We start from the raw sequence: 17,994 nt of genomic DNA, 5'->3' as shown, positions 1-17,994 counted from the left end.
CTCGAATGCGATCGGACGCATACACGGACGGACGGATGGGCGCTTCGCCCCACTCATCATCATTCACTTCATGCATATGCTGTGATTTTTTACATCACTGCGTGCATCCAAGCATGCTTGCTATACGCAATAAATAATTTTTTGTAAGTTATGCTGCACGTTGGCAACACGATTTCTTTTTCTTTATTGCGACAAACTTGCCTTCAAGGCATAACATTTTTGCCAGTATGTTTGTTAAATGTGTGCCGTTAGGCCGGTGTTGAGTATGAAGTGAAGTAGTGTCTTGTGGAATGTGTTGCCATGTATCCAGCTGTTGTAACTGGCTGTGTCGCTGTATAGAAGGCCGGCCTGAAGAAGGAGACGGGAGCGTTCTGGCTATAATCCTTGACATGTCCATATAAGGTGGTATGCATCTGCTTCAATCACTGGAGTGGGACAATACGGTCACGTATCACCAACTGGTAAATGCGACCAGTTCCATGATGATGTAACGGCCGATGTGAGGACCACCCCTGCCCGAAGCCTCCTAAGCACAACAACCTCCACCCTAGTAAGATGAGGGAGGAGGGAACAGACACACGGTGGAATGAGAGCACGTGTGTCCTGCTGGAGAACATTTTTACGGGTACGGAGTAAGTTTAGGGGCTGAGGTAGAACGGGAATGGCTGGAAGGTCTATGTCTGGAGGGTGGTGCGCCTGCTGATCAGTAGCAATTATGTGTGGGTTCACAGCGTGACCTTCAATTCAATGTACGTTTACGCAAGTAGATGTATTATGGTTCATCCCATGAATGCCTCGCAGATCTCTATCACCTTGTGAACTTTTTTGAGTTCTTTAATAGCTGCTAAGGAATCACAGAATAGGTCAATCTGCTTAATTGTAGGCAGCTTATAGGTGGTATCCTGGATTGCGTCATGGATTGCTTGAAGTTCCATCACAATAGGAGTGGCTTCCGCAGATAGACAACGCTGGTGGCCACTGTCAAAATCTTGCGTAGTACTCGGGAATGGTGTCATTCCACCGTCTTGTAGGATAGCAGCATCTGTATATAGTTTGCAGGTATTAGCGCATGATGCCTCTATGATGGAGCGTTCGTCAATTGTAGATGATGTATCGGAGCGACTTAACTTTGCTATTTTATTAGATGTGAAGGTGGTGAATTCCGAGGCAGGCATAGACTCGGGCTGGTTGTCAGTGCGAGAGCTGCGTTGAAAGTGAGCATGCAATGCAGCAACCATTGGCACAAGTTGCCTTTTAATATGACAAGCTTTTTCTCTTTGCGAAATTTGCTCTGCGAGTGTGTTAAGCTGGGCGTGCTCCTGTAAAGATGGTATGGGAGCGATGCGAGATAACGCTGTTATAGTGCGCATATAGCATCACGGTTAATAGTCCCCAACTGTGCCAAAGCTAAGCGTTGAAATTGCGCCTGACATAGAATTTTCGGCTGCAGAACTGTGTGGACGAGCTGTCGAGCTACATATGTACGAGCTCCAGCTGCTTGCGATGCAATGTGGTGAATCAGATGAAGCGTTGTTGTGGAACTCTGTCTGTCTTTGCGAAGCCAGTGCACTCCACTGCCGGACTGGTAAAGACCTAGTATGCGGACCTCCGAAGCCTCAAGAATGGTCACTGCACACAGTGTAAAAGTAAAAGGACATTGATTGGTCTTTCTGCATCCTGCCTTGTTAACCACCAGAACATAGCTTGATTTTCGGGCGGACTTTCCGACCCTGATTGATTGATTTGTGGGGTTTAACGTCCCAAAACCACCATATGATTATGAGAGACGCCGTAGTGGAGGGCTCCGGAAATTTTGACCACCTGGGGTTCTTTAACGTGCACCCAAATCTGAGCACACGGGCCTACAACATTTCCGCCTCCATCGGAAATGCAGCCGCCGCAGCCGGGATACGAACCCGCGACCTGCGGGTCAGCAGCCGAGTACCTTAGCCACTAGACCACCGCGGCGGGGCGGACTTTCTGACCCTGCGTTCCGAGTGTATACTTGTAAAGTACATCACGGGCTTCCTCAAGTTGTTGTGGTTGTCTTAAGACGTCCTTATGCACAAACCACAAAGTCACATCATCAGCGTCAATCGGAAAATTCACGTCTGGAATTCTGTGTACTTGCCAAGCTAGAGGTATTATAGCAATGTTGAACAAAAGAGGAGCCAGAACGGATCCTTGCAGGACACCTTTGTTGGACATGAAGCAACCTTCAGGCTTTCCATCTACTCTTATCGCAAATGCGCGGTTGTGAAGAAAAATGTAAATAAATCTTGCTATCCGCGGTGGAAATCCGAGCTCGATGAGGCACGTCAGCACGAAAAGCAGCTTTCTCGACGGCGGTGGCATGATTGGCGTGAGAAACATGGATGTGGCATGGGAAACAGAGCCCTTTGGCGTACGTTCCGGTCGATGGAACGCGGTCAGAAGCAAGTTGACCCTGCAGCGAGCGTTAGGTTGTCGATGGATAGTACGCCACAAGAATTTCAGAGCAGGATGCGAGAGCACTTTTCCCGGGGTATGATAGAGCATCTTCTATAACCTTGACCCAAGTGCCCAATCCGATATATCCAGTCGTTTCGGCATGGCCGAACTAATAGCGGTGATTGAAACTTCTCTCCAAGGAACAACACCTGGTCCCTACGGTATTCCTTACGAAGATTTCAAGAACATCGAAGCTGAAGCTCGTCATGCACTGCTGCAGGCTATTAATAAAGTATGGGAGACTCGGGACATCCCATCTGATTAGAAACACTCAGTGGTCGTCCCTATTCCAAAACCCGGAAAGTCTCCAAATAGCCTGCAATCCTTACGCCCAATTTCATTGACTGCTACTGTCTGCAAGCTTGCCGAAATCATGCTGGCCATGTGCACACGTGTTTCCTGCATGGTGGCTTGAACGACACAGTAAGTACCATCCGGCTCAAATCAGGTTCCGTTCTCATTTGGGGACTGAAGACGGTCTTTTCATCTTGTCGGATGACATTTTACAAGTTTCTCGCAACCTTGGCTGACATTACAGTTGCACTAAGACTTTTGATAGCAATGAAGTACTCCAACAATAGATGTTTTATCCTGCAATCCGAAGTTCAAGGGCAAGGCAATCATTCTTCACTTGGCCTCAATCGAAAATTCATCTTGGACCAGACTATACCTATACTCACATGAAAGTATGCCCTCTTCGCTGCGTATATGCGCTACAAAATTTAAATACGCGCAAAAACGTGTAATGTTCTCTTTCTTTTTTTCTTTTCGTGGCTTTCGTCCCTCTGCTCTTTATAGTAGAAAAGTTCTCTCTACAATGTACTTCCGCATTCGTGATTGCTTCTGTCTTGCTCTTTGGACCTGGCCTCCGTCTTCATACGTGACGACATTGAGACTGCAATGCTCCAGATGCAGGAGTCTGGCTTTGGTGCTGCATACGACGCCCCTGTAATGGCTGCCGATGCCGCACTTGTCGAAATGAGGATGCCGCATGTCACAGGTAGGCGTCTTCATCGACGTAACGTGCCAATGGTATAGCGTTGAAGAGCGCTTTAGGCTTTCGATAATTCTGCATTTCCTGGACTGGCCAGTTCAATGAGCGCTTTAAAAGGCACATTCTTCCCTTCTGCCGCAGAATATTTTGAATCTGCCACTCTTCCCAGTGCCGAGGAGTTTGCTGACTTGTACCATTATCTCGACTTCGGCATTGCAAGGGGAGTTAGCAGTATGGACTGCTAAATGGAAGCGAGTGAAGCGAGAAACACTCAGCACGTATGCGATGCAAGTGGTTGCCGATTGCCCAGTATTCTCGCCAGGCATGCCCCGTCTTCTAAAGATTCTGGCAACCCTGCCCGTGAGCACATATGAAGGGGAACGCTCTTTTTCATCGCTGAGACGCCTAAAGATCTATCTGAGAGCTACAACAACAAATGAAAAATTTGTCGGCATTGCTCTTTTAAACCGAAAGCCCGACCGAAATGCATTCTCGCTGTTCTTTACCGGTAACGTAGACGGCTTCAGCTGAATGCGCAGTTTCAACCACAGAAGCCTGCTGAAAATCAAGGAAGAAAGTTAACTCAAGTTATTCTTGGATTGAGGTTATCCGCGAACAGCCTTAAAACGTTGTTGTTAATGATCAATTGATTGAGTTTAACATCCCAAAACTACAATTTGATTGAGAGAAGCCGTAGTGGGCGCTCCGGAAGTTTTACCACTGTGCGTCTGCACCTAAATAAATGTACACGCGGGCTTCGAGTATTTTCGCCTACATCGAAAATACGACAGGGATTACATCCAGGGACCTGCGGGTCAGCGATGGAGCATGTACCATATAACTATAGAGGCCGGATTATAGGCAAAAGGTTATTTTGTTCTTTGCTCTCCTATCGCGCAAATTTGATATATGAATGCGAATTATAGGCTAAGAAGGACATTTATGGCATTTTTATTGTCCTTATAAATGCCTTTTTGGGTGTTTGTGCCTATAGGCGCCCATAAGTCCCTATTAATGTTTTTTTTTAATTTGACGCATATATCAACTTTATTAGCTTGAAGTTTCACTGTCGAGTGCTGTTTGAGACAGTTATTTATGTTATACCAAGCAACTTTGTTTGTTAAGAACTCCATGGGAAAAGCAAGTGCTGTTAGCGCTTCCTTTTCCCATAGAGTCCTAACACCGAAAAGCATGCGCTAACAGCAGTGCGGTTACGGTCGCTAACAGCATGTGTGGCCTGCCATCTCGCCCGAAGCCAGTGTGAGGGACATAATATAGTCGCCCTGGGCCGCCCTTAGAGTTACTGTATATAGCATATATGGTAGCATATACTGTATATGATACCTAAAGGTAGCATATACAGTAACACTAGCCACCCTTGCTACGCGACGGCGCTATGCGGGTAGGAGTGCTGATTTGTTTATGCTTCACGCAGCGGTCGCATTTCGCGTTTACGTTACACGGCGACGGGAGTTGTGCATTCTCTTTGCTATATATAAAGTAAAATGTCAGAGCTGCCTCCAAGAAAATGAATACCGAGAATGTTAGCAAACATATACGGCCACTATTCAAAAAAAAAAAAAAAACGACTAAGCAGTTTACGAGCGCCGGGACTTCTATGCAGTGGTCACTCTTGTACTGCTGAGCGAGGGAACATTACAAAGGCGGTGGCTGAAAATAATAATGCAAGTTGCTGTATTTAAATACATTGTCCTGATTAAATATAGGATTGGTATGTGTTCCTCCAGCCAACCGAAAGCCTGCATGTCATCTCAGCTGAGCTCTCTACAGTGGGACCTCAAATTTATCCTTTGCCATCTTGCTAATGCTCTTTGGTCATGGTATAGGGCATTCACTCTACGCCTGCCTAAGCTTGTTGGAATAATGGGCCTTTTGATTCTTGTATTCTGGCACACATAGACAGGCAGCAGTTGAGTGACAAGGCACCGCATAATGGTAGGAAGGGGAAGATGGAAGCTTCTGATGAAAAATCCGTAAACAGGGGTACTGTAAAGCCGACGTTCCGACAAGCGGACCTGTCTTCCTCAACGCTCGAACAGGACTGAATTCTTTAGCGCTATAGCGTATCTACACTTCGTACCCTCTCCTTCATTCTAACAATGGAGGACGAGGGGCAACATTGGATACTTGGGTGTGAGGGGGGGGGGGGGGGCTGTGTGACAAATTCTACAAGTGAAGATGGAACAGGTGTTTCGTGAATGAAAAGAAAATAAGGAAGAGATGTGTGGGAGGTGAAAATATACGCGTGTCCCGGTTGTCGAACCAGTTGTTAGTAGTTAACAATGGCAGGTTTGAAATTCCTAGGCGAAGGGCTTAACTCGCAGTGGTTTTCTTATGAGAGCCCCTTTATAGTGGCACGAACGGCTGGCACAGGCGGCCTTTTGTGGCATGGATGACACGAGGTGGCACCAATGCAACTTTTCATACGGCGCACCAGGCTACGGTTGTCGCGGATTTTCGTCACGTAATAATGCCGATTTTGATTTTATATAGGTGCTGCTATCTGCAACAAAGCAATGTTGCACACGCAATTACTCATTATTTACACATTTCTGGTAGTGGTCGAATGAGCCGGGCCACTGGTGAATCAATAGCACCCAAACTTTGCGTAATTTAAAATGACTTTTTGAGGAACCGGATTTTGCGAAATTTGCACCTGCGCTCTTTCTTGCGATCTGGAATTGCGTATTCCTCGCGGAAATCCACACATCCGACCACATCATAAACGGCAACTAAGTGCTAATTCCTCTTGGAATCCGCACCTCGTTGCCGTTTATGATGGGAACTTAGTCACGCATAACGAAGTGCACTTAAAAGTGGTGCTCGCATACTGCCGAAGGAATGCTGGAAGCTTTATATTTCTTGTGAAGGTTGCGCTCCCACTCTTTTCGCAGGTCGTCATCCATCGATGCGGCGAACAGCGACGCTTTTGGCCCGTTCGGGTAGCCCGTACGACAACCCGGAGCGAATCACTGGTGCGAGTATGTCCGCTTAGCCCCGCCGCAGTGGTCTAGTGGCTAAGGTACTCGGCTGCTGACCCGCAGGTCGCGGGATCGAATCCCGGCTGCGGCGGCTGCATTTCTGATGGAGGCGGAGATGTTGTAGGCCCTTGCGCTCATATTTGGGTGCACGTTAAAGAACCGCAGGTGGTCGAAATTTCCGGAGCCCTCCACTACGGCGTCTCTCATAATCACATGGTGGTTTTGGGACGTTAAACTTCACATATCAATCAGTATGTCAACCTGTTCGCCATGCCGCGGGTTGCACGCGTGGCCCTCACGACCCACGCGAGAACGCACTAAAGCACAACGGGTGCTCCCAACACTGAAGACATTCAAGACTGCAGCCAGCGTTAATATGGCGTGCACATTGGGCGCAGCCATCCGCACCAAACCGCTGCCACACACACTATGAAATTAGGTAGCCTTGATGTGCGCATAATAATCATGCACATTAGCTCACAGCTCACTGATGAAAAAGGGACACATGAAAAAAAAAGCGCTGACTAAAAACTGAATTTTATTTCGAAGAAACGTGTATTAATATGCAGAAGTGACCATACGCGAATGCATGCTGTCGAAAGCGTCCTGTGACCATAATAACGCGTAATCAATCAAAGAAGTTATCAATAATGATAACTTCTTTGTGGATAACGAAATTGAAGGTTTGCTGATCGCCTTTTTTTTCGATTGCCAAAGCTTCAATATTCAACCTTTCATTTTTCCCATGACGTTCTAGTGAGTACAACAGTGTCACCAAAGATTTGAACAATGCAACAATCTGAACAATGTGTTCTGATGATACTCTAGCTGACGCACATTTATCCCAGTTTGTCATCTTCCCATTTCTCCTCCGTATTCCACTCCACATGAAAGGGGTATGTCATACACCACATGTTTAGCACGCTCTGGTAATGGGTTGCTATGCTTAATATTACAGCCTTCATTCTTATTCACAGGACAAGTTCATTTGCATATCTTCGACAGTTTAATAGGAGCGGAAAAAAAGAACCGCCACCTCTGATTTCTTGCTGAGTAAGTGGTGCGATATCTCATTCACATATGTGATGCACGATATCTGATCCGCATACGTAATTCGGCATATTTATACCTGCATGTTCCTTCGAAATAACAATGACGTTCAGCTCTTATAGTCAGCGCTTGTATCTGCACCGCCTCCTTTGAGGCGGCGCACATATGATGGCTCCTTGGTATGAAGAGGAGAAGCAGTGCCCTATCACCCTATCAGCCACACAGAGCGTAAAGGGACGGCGCACGTGGTCTCGGAAATCCTGGGCGCACGGTGACCGCACGCCCGCAATCTCGGAGGCCATACGCCGCAAAACCGGGCAAGCCCCACCGGTCATGCCACTACATCTCTTCAAGCTCAGTATAGCCACTTCGAAAAACATGATAAGGCCCATGTAGGCTTCACTGGGCTTGTAAAACTTCTCCCATTTCCTACTTAGTCAATTTATTTATTTTTCTTTATTTTGCGTACACTACTGTGGCGGCGGATCTCATAGCTTTTGCTGTAAAATGTGCAGTGACTTCCACACTGGAAGGAGCAGGTGTAGGGGCACGAGCCAGATGTCTTGGTCTGCTTAACTGCCGTGAGCATGCGGTGAACCGTTTCTTCCAGCAGACACCGAAAAGATGTTAGGAAAACATGTCTGCAGTAATTTGTACAATAGCACAAAAAAAAAAGAATTTATTTTCTTCAACCATATAGCAAGGCAAAGGCAACTCAGTCATTGTCGATGCGTAAAGCGAGTATATTGCGGCAAATCCAGCATGGTTGCACTTGACATTGAAAAGTTGGTCACTGGCTGGTTATCACACCCCGGTGCGAAAGAGAGATTAGGAGCGATAGTCCCGAAAGAATAGGCGAATGCCCATTCGCCTAATCCAGTACAAGAGGGAATCCTTCTTCGCTGGCAACATGACGTGTCTCTGCACTTTCATTGACTAGACGGTTTTGCAGAACGTCTTTCCGTCCAGACCTCATTCCCAGGACGAGGAGGCATAACGTTGCAGTCGTTGCATGGCGCCCTGCATAAATGGGAGAGTGGCACCGGGTATTAGTTAAATTGAAAGGACTACTTGCCGTGCATGAGATCAAATAAAATGTATACAGATAGGTGGTGCCATCTTGAAAACTAGCGATAGAAAAACTAGAAGACGACATCGATTTCTCATCTTTAATGTTGTTTACAGTTTGCAATAGTGATGAAACGAGAATACCAAGAGCCCACCAGTAAAATATTCTCCATCTAACATTGAACATTTAGGTCGCTTTGTTTTGCGGCTGAATTTTGGTATTCAAACTGTCAAACTATGTCAGGCAAGGTAAGGCTTATTTGGTAGATGAAATAAGGAAGTAGCTCAAATGAATATTATCAGCAGCTTTTAAAGTGGCAAGATTTCTTCGTACTATCGTTATTTTCTTGAAGATTTCGGTTCTGTGTTGTATATCAGTTGAACACTTACAGCAGAACACGCGCAAGGCTAAACACAGCATCACGATTGTAATATGTACCCAAAGTACTTCGCAATATAACGAGACAGCGTTCTGTATGCACAATAATATTCAGCCGATTAGTGGAGAAGATGATGTTGAAAATATAATAAAAAAATCAGTTTTGCCGCAAGAGTGATGACATGAATGTTACTCAAAGAAATTGAAACGCGAAGAACGGCCACTATAGATCGAAGTGTTCAGCGCGCTTCTCAAGAAAAAAGAACGTTGAAAAGAACACAAACAGGACGAGCTCGAACTAACAACCTTAAAACTCAACACTCAACGCGCTGCTGAAACACAAAGTATACACAAGATGTGCGAAAAATAATTGTGTCGCAACTGTTACCGCGATGTGTTTCAAAAGCGTCCATCCGACAGCTTCGAGAAGACGGCATCGCAGACGAAAACGATGCACGATACTTTGCTGTCCAAGCTAGATGACGACTCTACAAATTCCTCGGATAGGTCGGATATCGCCGGAATGGTCGTCTGCGCTCAAGCAGACGCTTCTTCAAACACTCAATGCAACTAGTCATTTTTTTCTTCATTTGACCTTGAAATGGGCTAAACAAAATTTACAGTTACGTTTGCTTATTGTAGCTTTCTCTTCTCGACGAAGGGTGGCGTCTCGTCACGTAGAAGTCGTCCAGGCACGTTCCATTTCTCGGACAACATGGGTATAGTGCCTAGAATATACTGGCCCTGTAACATTGGATTGGTGTTGTCTTCTAGATATAGTGAACTATTATTCTCAGCTGACAGAGTAAACTGTCGTCGGTGCTCTCTAGAATTAGAGCACAGTTATAATTACCATCTCAATAACCGTTGCCACTGAGTAAAGTTCTAGAAGTACAGAACATGTTCTTTAATTGCGTTGCAGTAGCGTCTTGCTGAATTCATCCGCACCCGCCAACTTCACAGGATCTGCATTTTGCTGCACAGAGCACTTCGAAGTCATAGAAAGCGTTTATACGGGTCATACGTGGCTTCTAATCGATAAAAATGAAGTACATTGTCACCTGTCACTGTTATAGACCTTGCATACGAGGTTTCAGAAGAAACATTTAACCGATAATATGTCATAACAATATGAAAAATACATGTTGATGTTTTGTCGTATTTTGGCTGCAAAGTTTGAAAATTAAACTTCAACCTCGATTTGGTCAATGAAGTTAGCTTTCCATGCTGCATGAATGTTCTCGGAGTGCAGTTGTTCAACCTGACGGAAGTCACTGTTTCTCTTGAGTTTCTCTAAATCACGGCAGTTTGTCCTAGAATTCTTTTGGTGACTGTTCCCAGCAACAATTGCTCCTGCAAGAAAGCTGCTTTCACTCTGAAGAATATAGCATGAAACTACGTACCGTGAATGTCCGCTTTAGTATAATGCTGCGGATCGCTGCCCGGGTACAAGGCCACCTGTCTCCAAAGGCGCAGATGGCGTCTGCCTGCGCCTTGTGCCACAGCGGCACCGTCACCTCGGCCGAAACCTCCGGGAAGATTTCCATAAGGTCCTTTACGTGGGTCTGGTACCAACGGCGGTTCATGTCGATGCCACGCGGGCCGGACAAAATGCAGAGCAGAATGGCTAGAAGCACGTGGAAATCATCTTTTGTCGGAGCTGGCTCCGAGTCAGTCAACAGGCCATTCAGGTCAAGACGAATGTCCCTCCGACTCAGTCGCACCTGCTCCAGTTTTAAGCCCTCCTTTGCGGCGGCATTCACAATCTGACAGGAAAAAGCGCAATTTGTCAGTGCGCAATTTTATTGCCACTACGTTATCAAAGTTCTCAGTATAGATAGGCGTTGTGTACAGCAAGCAATAAAAGCCCCACTAATATAGTTCAGAGAAACGATACACACGCTAAAAGAAACTGGAATACCAGTCGACAAATGACAGGAAGCTGAAGATGAAAGTTTGCGATAAAAAAAAATTGTGAAGAGAGGATCAGTGCTCAAGCACACTTTTATACAACTGGATTTCTTTTCTGCTAGGCTAGAATGCGACCTTGAAAAGGGCGAATTCACTCGTTCAAATGCCGGCTCGAGCAGGCAGCCGATATTTATGGATGTTTATATAGAATACCTCTCAGAGTGCTTACATGAACACCTAGCTCATTGAAGGTGCTCGTACACATAAGGAATGTCAATTACAACACCGCAGCACGTGCATGTAAAATGCGATGACAGAGTAATGTCAGAAAGATTGGCAAGTGACTTCTCAATTAGCCAGCGTGATTACATGCGTGGATATGCAAGTATGTACATGTACTGACGGGGTTAAACTATCCTAGTGCGGCTCAGTTCATAACGATGGAGACTGTATTTGCGAAATGAACAAAATATACGGCACTGATGCCCAGTTCACATCACTGCGATTGACTTTATAGTAATGGTGTTGGATAGACAGTTATGCGAACAAAATTCGCTTGCGTGTCCATGCATATGTGGTTAACTGTAATAAGTAAATGCAGGATGACGTACCCCACCAGAGAATCGGATAGGCAAACGATAAATTCAAGACTGCCTTAAACAAACAATAAAGAAGCATACCTGCCCTCCCTCAGGTTGCATGCGTGCGAAGTTACACGCAAGCAACCTGAGATCAACTCGAGAAAACGGACTGTAAATGCGTATCCAACATTTTCTTATCGTGCAATCTTGTTTGGGGGACCTTTCTTTCAGACACACCCGTGTCTGAACAAAGGCTTAAAACGGATAATCCATATTCAAAATGTTCTCAAAATTTATTTGATGCACTTCGGTTCCCATTGGAACCCGTATTCGAAAAACTAACATTACTGAAAATATAAAAACCAATATTTTCTGAAACGAATAAGTAGGTAATGCTAGATGCTATTGCTCATTTCAATAATTGCTTGATAGATTCACGTAGCCGTCTTAAACTAGAAAATAACACAATATACTCGTCTTCTCTTTCATGCAATATTGCGAAATGTATGGCTGATACGATCGGCAGCCTCGGAGCTGCAGAGTTCTCTATTTCTTAAAACTTGCCTCATACAACATTTCGGTCCCTTTTCTACGTTAAAATATAATGCCTCTAAATGAATTAGGTAACTGCTTACTTAAATTGCTTGTAAATTTGATGTGTAACTGAAAAAAAATAAACTTGGTAGGGCCAGAGTTCTCATATCTGAATCACGGTAAATTCATTGTAGTGAGCTCTATATGTACAATAATACACGTTTTGGGACTGCATAACTTGGGGTGGATAAATCTAACGATATTTATATTATGACCATACTTTGCTACCATATCGTACTTTATGACCACAAAAATTACAAAAGCTGTCACTCACCCTCTGGAAATCGGCATTGCCAACCCTCTCTATCAGGCCGAGTAGATAAGCAATGATGGTGTGCGGGTCTGAGTTCCTTGTCACCAGGCGAATCCAGTTTGGATCTATGTCCTGTGGCGACGGGAACACGAACACCGCTTGACCGGGCATAGAGGTCCACTTGAACGTGCGGAGGTCCAAATTTACAAACACCACGGTAGCTATGGGTAGCACCTCTCTGTGTGGACCATCAATGGTGGGGTCGGAATCGTAGTGTTGTCGCGGCTGTTGTACCACAAAATTATGGGGTAAGGCGGGTTCCTGGGGCGCTGACAGAAAAGGTTTCTTGGTTTCGGTGGTCTGCAGAGCGCTTTGCGCCGCAGGAGCCTCGTAGTGGGCAGCGTCCGGGGCTTGTGGCACCGTGGCAACCACGGATGCCGTGTCTTTCAGGGGTTGTTCTTGGAAAAGAAGCCCGGTTGCTTCTGGCTGATTTGCCTCTTGAACCTGAATGTTCTTTGGATGTTCAGGTGTGCTGACCGGCCCAGTCTCGATGACAACAGCAGTGCTCCACTGTGCGCAGACATATCCTTGAAGTCGCTTCAATGGACCCTGTGTGATGGGAAAGGGGACGCGTGAATGAGATAGTTCTGACTGCCACTAGTTGTAACTATAAAGGCGGAAAACAAAAAGGGGAATTAATGTTCACGTGTCATCGGAGTGTTTTGTTTAATTTTTCAAAGTAGCAGTGGTGCCTTAAGAATATATGGCAGGAAGGAACACACAGAGTAACATATGCTTAACTTAAATGATAAGGATAACAATGTTCTCGCCCTTTGGATTCTGATTATCATCCACCTTATGCAAGCGGAACAAGGATACCAACACACCGCCAGATCTTTCGGTTCTCTTTTATCTCTTCTTCAACTTATGCTTTGTTCTTAATTGTGCAGTTGCAACAATTGGCTTCATATCGTAAGAAGAAGATCCACAGTGTTACGCCATGGCTGCAAATAATTCGATCCAGTATGCTCATAACTTTACGTTTTCTTAACTGTGACATAGTAGTATTCCTGTTGTGTTTATTCGAAAGGGGGAAATTAGTAGCTTAACTATTCATCATTCGGTTGTAATACATATAAACACTGTAGCGGTGATCGCAATAACAAAATTGGTCAAGCTTTAACATTACGTGCAAAAGGTACCACGTTGCTGATAACGATCGCTGCCCAGGAGATTTTTTCTTCTTGCGTGCATTGCATTACATGATTTTTAAGCACATTCGCAATGTCTTCACATTGAGCTCAGCATTATATTCTTGGAAGCACATGAAGTCTTTGATTAAAGCTTGTAGAAATAATAGTTCAAGCACTCGTGATGCTTTCAGTGCATTGCGAGTGCTTTTCAGAATTTAGACTGCGTAGACAAGCATAGCACAACCGAATATAAAACTAAGTGAACCGCATCAAAATCATTCTTGAATATATTTAGCAATTTGAAAATCACGGACACGAGCCTCCTTTCATGTGGGGTCACGTGGTGCCAAGAGATTCATTCTATGACTGATCAGCATCAAACGATACGTACACTGAAATGGCCTTCGATGATAATGCGGATGATGTGTGCTGTAGTGTGAGGCCATTGTTTTTCGAAGGCGGCAAGTGCATCTGCTTGGGACTCACTGTACAGAGGCACTGGTGGTGGTATAGAAACCTCTGGAAAAAGCGCAACGAGGTCGTTTGCGCGGTCTCGGAACCAGTCCTGGTTGAAGATGGTCTTGGAGTTCAGGTTGCACAGCAGCACCCCGAACAGCACGTACTCGTCATCTATCGTGGCAGCGCGCTCCGATCCAGCCATCCCGATATGCAGATCTCGGCTACCCACCATGCTGTCAATCGCCACCTGTTCCAGCCACAGATCATCCTCGTCGCTGTCTTGCAGAGCCTACGTGTAATTCAGAGAAGAGTTCGACGCGTTTTACTTTCGGCGTCTTGCCTTACAGGTCAAACTTGACCGGCAATTTGCGTAAAAGCGTGATGGCACATGGACCTCGATCTCGGTTGGTAAAAATACAATCGATTCTTTCCATTTTAGACAAACTCGATAGGAAGTGTTTGATATACAAATACAAGATAATATCCCAATAATTGCATGCATGCAATATTGTATCGCCGTGTTCTTGGGTTGTACATTCAATCGTTCCTTTCATGTACAACTCCACGGAAATCACTTGATACAATAGTCAGTAGAATACATATTCGATTGATCAATCCCTACCTCTCTGCTTTCAAGCGGTAAGTCTTAACTCACCCATGTTATTCATTCAGTAAACTAAACACTGATCATACCAAGGTGTTGCTAAAGTTAGTAAGGTGAGATCCTGGCACGCTTTTTAGAACGCAAAAGTTGCCCGGCGACCCAAGTTTACGGCGTCAGCAAAAGATACTGAAGAAATCATCATCACGAAGCAATGACGTCATCATAGCACGTCATCATGGATTGTCTGAACTTGTGACATCGTGATGACGTAACATATAACAACACAGAACAATGACTACACTACCTTGAAATAAAACGAGATACGCGCACACAAGCGCCAACATTGCGCTTACTGTGCGTCTGTTTTTATGCGTATGTGAGAAAGCATCGTTATTAATTTTGAGTTAAGGCACACCAACAACTTGAGGCCCAGAAACTTAGAAGGTAATCGTTACACGACGTATATCAGAATCACGTTAGTTTTCAAGAATGGTTTCGGAGGCGAGTGCGGGAGTGTTCATAGGTCAACATCGATTGAGAAGAGAGAAAAGATGGTTTTCGTCGTCCTGTCGGCTGAAGCATATGTGGTGACCTTTTTTTTACAAAACTCTACAAAATTCCATTGCACTTGACCAAAGAGGTGTATTTTTTTTTTTCATTAAACCTTTATAGGGAGACAAAGATTAATACAGGGCGAAAAGTATAAGCAGGGACACGTTGCTGTAATATTACTTGAACTGACTCTGTTTTCTTGCAATTATCACTAGACATGTTTTGCACTGAGATCTTCTGCTCCTAATTCTTACGCGATTGTGCACCACTTAGAAGACAATGACTTAGAAGATGAAATGGTGCGCAATAACGACGATGAATAGATAACACCTGGCCCGAACTAGTACGCCTTATAAACCAACAGTTGTGTGATACACAAAAAACATGCTACACTCAAATATAGTGGCCTATATACATGGCGGTGCATACGAGACTGACTTAATGATTTTCAGTCAGTGACCCCGGCACCTGTCTATACTCAGGTTTCTTAAGGGGCGTCCAATTAAATACTTTATGTTCCTTTTTCTACTTCCTCCACGCACCATAGGAAAATATTTGAATATTGCAAGCTTGCTTACCTTATAATAATCGGCCCCGCAGAAGCGCTTGATGAAGCTAATCAGGCAAGCGACGGGGGCCTCCGGGTCACCACCTGTTGTCACTAGACGAACCAAGTAGGGGTCGGAATCTTTCGGGCAGCAAGCGAACACCGTGGTTCTGGGAGCCATGGTAACCATGATTTTCGGGACTAAACTGGACTGTGGTCCCTCCGGAGTCGTTTCTATCCACCACTCCCTGCAGTGAAATGACACAAGCAAATGCTAGGAGGCTGTTGCAGCATTTTTGTTAGTTCCCCAAAAGACGCATATATATATATATATATATATATATATATATATATATATATATATATATATATATATATATATATATATACACACAACGAATGTGCCCGAATGTGGGCAGAAGGCTAAGATAATCTCAATTTTTTAAAAAGGAGACCTAGAGCTCTTGGGAAGCATGAGGCAGATCCACAAAAACCCGTGCGATGCTTATAGCAGCCAATTCCAAATGTTTTCACTGCCACAGTTAAGGCCAGCTTCGTACTCGACCTACTAATGGACCAAGCCGCATTTCTGGTTTTAGCTACTCGAGAATAAAGCATATCATCTCTACCGTGAAGGTGGTTGAGAAATTCGGTTACTAAATTCAACCTCTGTAAAGAGCGTGTTTTCAGACAATGCCTATCTTTAAAAACGAAAATGATATGGCAGTCAGGCCCTGTCAGAATATGAACCATGGCGGAAATATCCGGCAACTGAAACTCTCAAATGACCCAATTCTGAGAGCTAGTTAATTAAACATTGAAATACCAACATAAGGACTGTTGCGTATTTCGAAAATGTTCTAAGGCGCGATAATGTATGGCACTCTCATTTATTAAATAAGCACAAAAACAAGCAATATTGGATAATAACAAAAGCCAAGGCGCCGATCATAGCGATATCGAGCACGCAGAGCCAATGTGGCAAATGTGTTACGTCGGACCGTAAGATCACGTGACGAGCTTTCTTCCTGGCGAAGACAATGGTCTGAACGTGAAGTCGTATTGGTCAGAATTCTGCATTTTCTTAAAGGGGCACTGAAACACAATTTTAAATAACCGTGTAATTCATTCACTTGATGAGCTTACTGCTTCCAAAATTCAACTCCGGAAAACATTTTAGGCATCCGTCCAGTACGAGCGAAGTTACAAAGATTTGTCACACGCTGCAATTGCATTCTGTCTTCTCGTCCCGACGAAAGAGCCGGAAGCGGAAGATGGAGAGATGGGAGGGGCAATGAAAAAACGTAACACAAACTTGTTTCTTTTTTTTTTCGAACACGCGGCTTTTCAGTGCGATCGCACACGTACAGTGCACTAGAGGGGCCTTTGGGTAGTGTGTTCAGGAGCCGCACGCGCCATGCATAGCAACGAAGCGGCGAATGTAGAAAGTCTCGGATGCAGGCGGCGGCGCTGCAGTCGCGTGGGATGGCAGTAGCGGCTAGCCGCGGAACGGCGGCAGCGGCTTCCTCGGCGCGTAAACAGCTCTCGGTGTGCATGGGTGTCGTTTGGTTTTTTGAAGTTTGAGCAGAAATGCGAAGCGGAAACGGCAACGCCACTGCTTTGCCCCGGGGTGCCAGACAGGGTACAAGTGGACGAAAGGTCGGCAGCCGTCCCTGTTTTCTGTGCCAAAAGACGACGAGAAGCGAAAACTGGGGGAGCGCAACTCGCTCCGCCAAGACAAGAGCCTGGACGAAACATGTGCCGTGTGTGAGCTTCATTTTGAGCCGTCGTGTATTATCACAGACTATGTGCACGTTGTGAATGGAGAAGGATCCCGTGTGGGAAACCGGAGCTCGCCCCTGACGCGGTACCCATGGTATTGCCAAAAAAAAAAAAAATTCAGGTTTCCATCGAGCCTGTAAAGAATGCGTACGAAATAGATTGCAACAACGTCACCCTGAAAGCTATGCCTGGCCTTACATTTTTGCACCTAAATCCTAACAATTTTGAACAGATGAGAGTGAACTACGCCTTTCAGCTCTTCGGTGACCGTGTGATCACTGGCCTCCAGTTTTACAAAGGCAGATTCGAGCCTCCATGGGACAAGATTGACGCAACGTTGTCATTTTTCAGGTAAGAATGAAAATTAGAACTTATGTGTTGATTTTATCATTCTTGTTGTTCTTGCTGTTCACATAAAAGAAAAAATAAACATTGCAGTTATGTACTTATTATCTTTCAGACTCATCAACAGCCTGATCACAACTATGACTTCACGCTTCCCTGAAAAAGCTCTTCGTCCTGGCTCCAAGGGTGT

General features: G+C 45.0%; 1 protein-coding gene across 1 annotated transcript; it reads right to left on the bottom strand.

Annotated features, from left to right (window-relative positions):
- Positions 1-8,273: 8,273 nt before the first annotated feature.
- LOC142803244 (uncharacterized) lies at positions 8,274-15,913 on the bottom strand. Its single transcript, XM_075888356.1, has 5 exons — positions 15,709-15,913; positions 13,907-14,263; positions 12,344-12,931; positions 10,387-10,749; positions 8,274-8,556 (listed from the first exon to the last, which is right to left on the bottom strand). The coding sequence occupies exons 1-5, from the start codon at positions 15,865-15,867 to the stop codon at positions 8,509-8,511; spliced, it is 1,515 nt and encodes a 504-aa protein (XP_075744471.1). The 5' UTR covers positions 15,868-15,913; the 3' UTR covers positions 8,274-8,508.
- Positions 15,914-17,994: the final 2,081 nt, after the last annotated feature.

The sequence above is a fragment of the Rhipicephalus microplus genome, chromosome 3 (assembly GCF_043290135.1).
Source record: "Rhipicephalus microplus isolate Deutch F79 chromosome 3, USDA_Rmic, whole genome shotgun sequence".
Classification (NCBI taxonomy): Eukaryota; Metazoa; Arthropoda; class Arachnida; order Ixodida; family Ixodidae; genus Rhipicephalus; species Rhipicephalus microplus.
Note: the sequence above shows the minus strand (reverse complement) of the source record. Positions and strands in the feature narration are given on the sequence as shown.

Excerpts from the sequence above, each read along its gene's own strand:
- LOC142803244 (XM_075888356.1), bottom strand. The coding sequence starts at position 15,867 with ATGGTTACCATGGCTCCCAGAACCACGGTGTTCGCTTGCTGCCCGAAA. Across the intron at positions 14,264-15,708 it reads GCGGGGCCGATTATTATAAG|GCTCTGCAAGACAGCGACGA; the intron begins GTAAGCAAGCTT and ends AATTACACGTAG. Across the intron at positions 12,932-13,906 it reads TCATCGAAGGCCATTTCAGT|GGTCCATTGAAGCGACTTCA; the intron begins GTACGTATCGTT and ends CCCATCACACAG.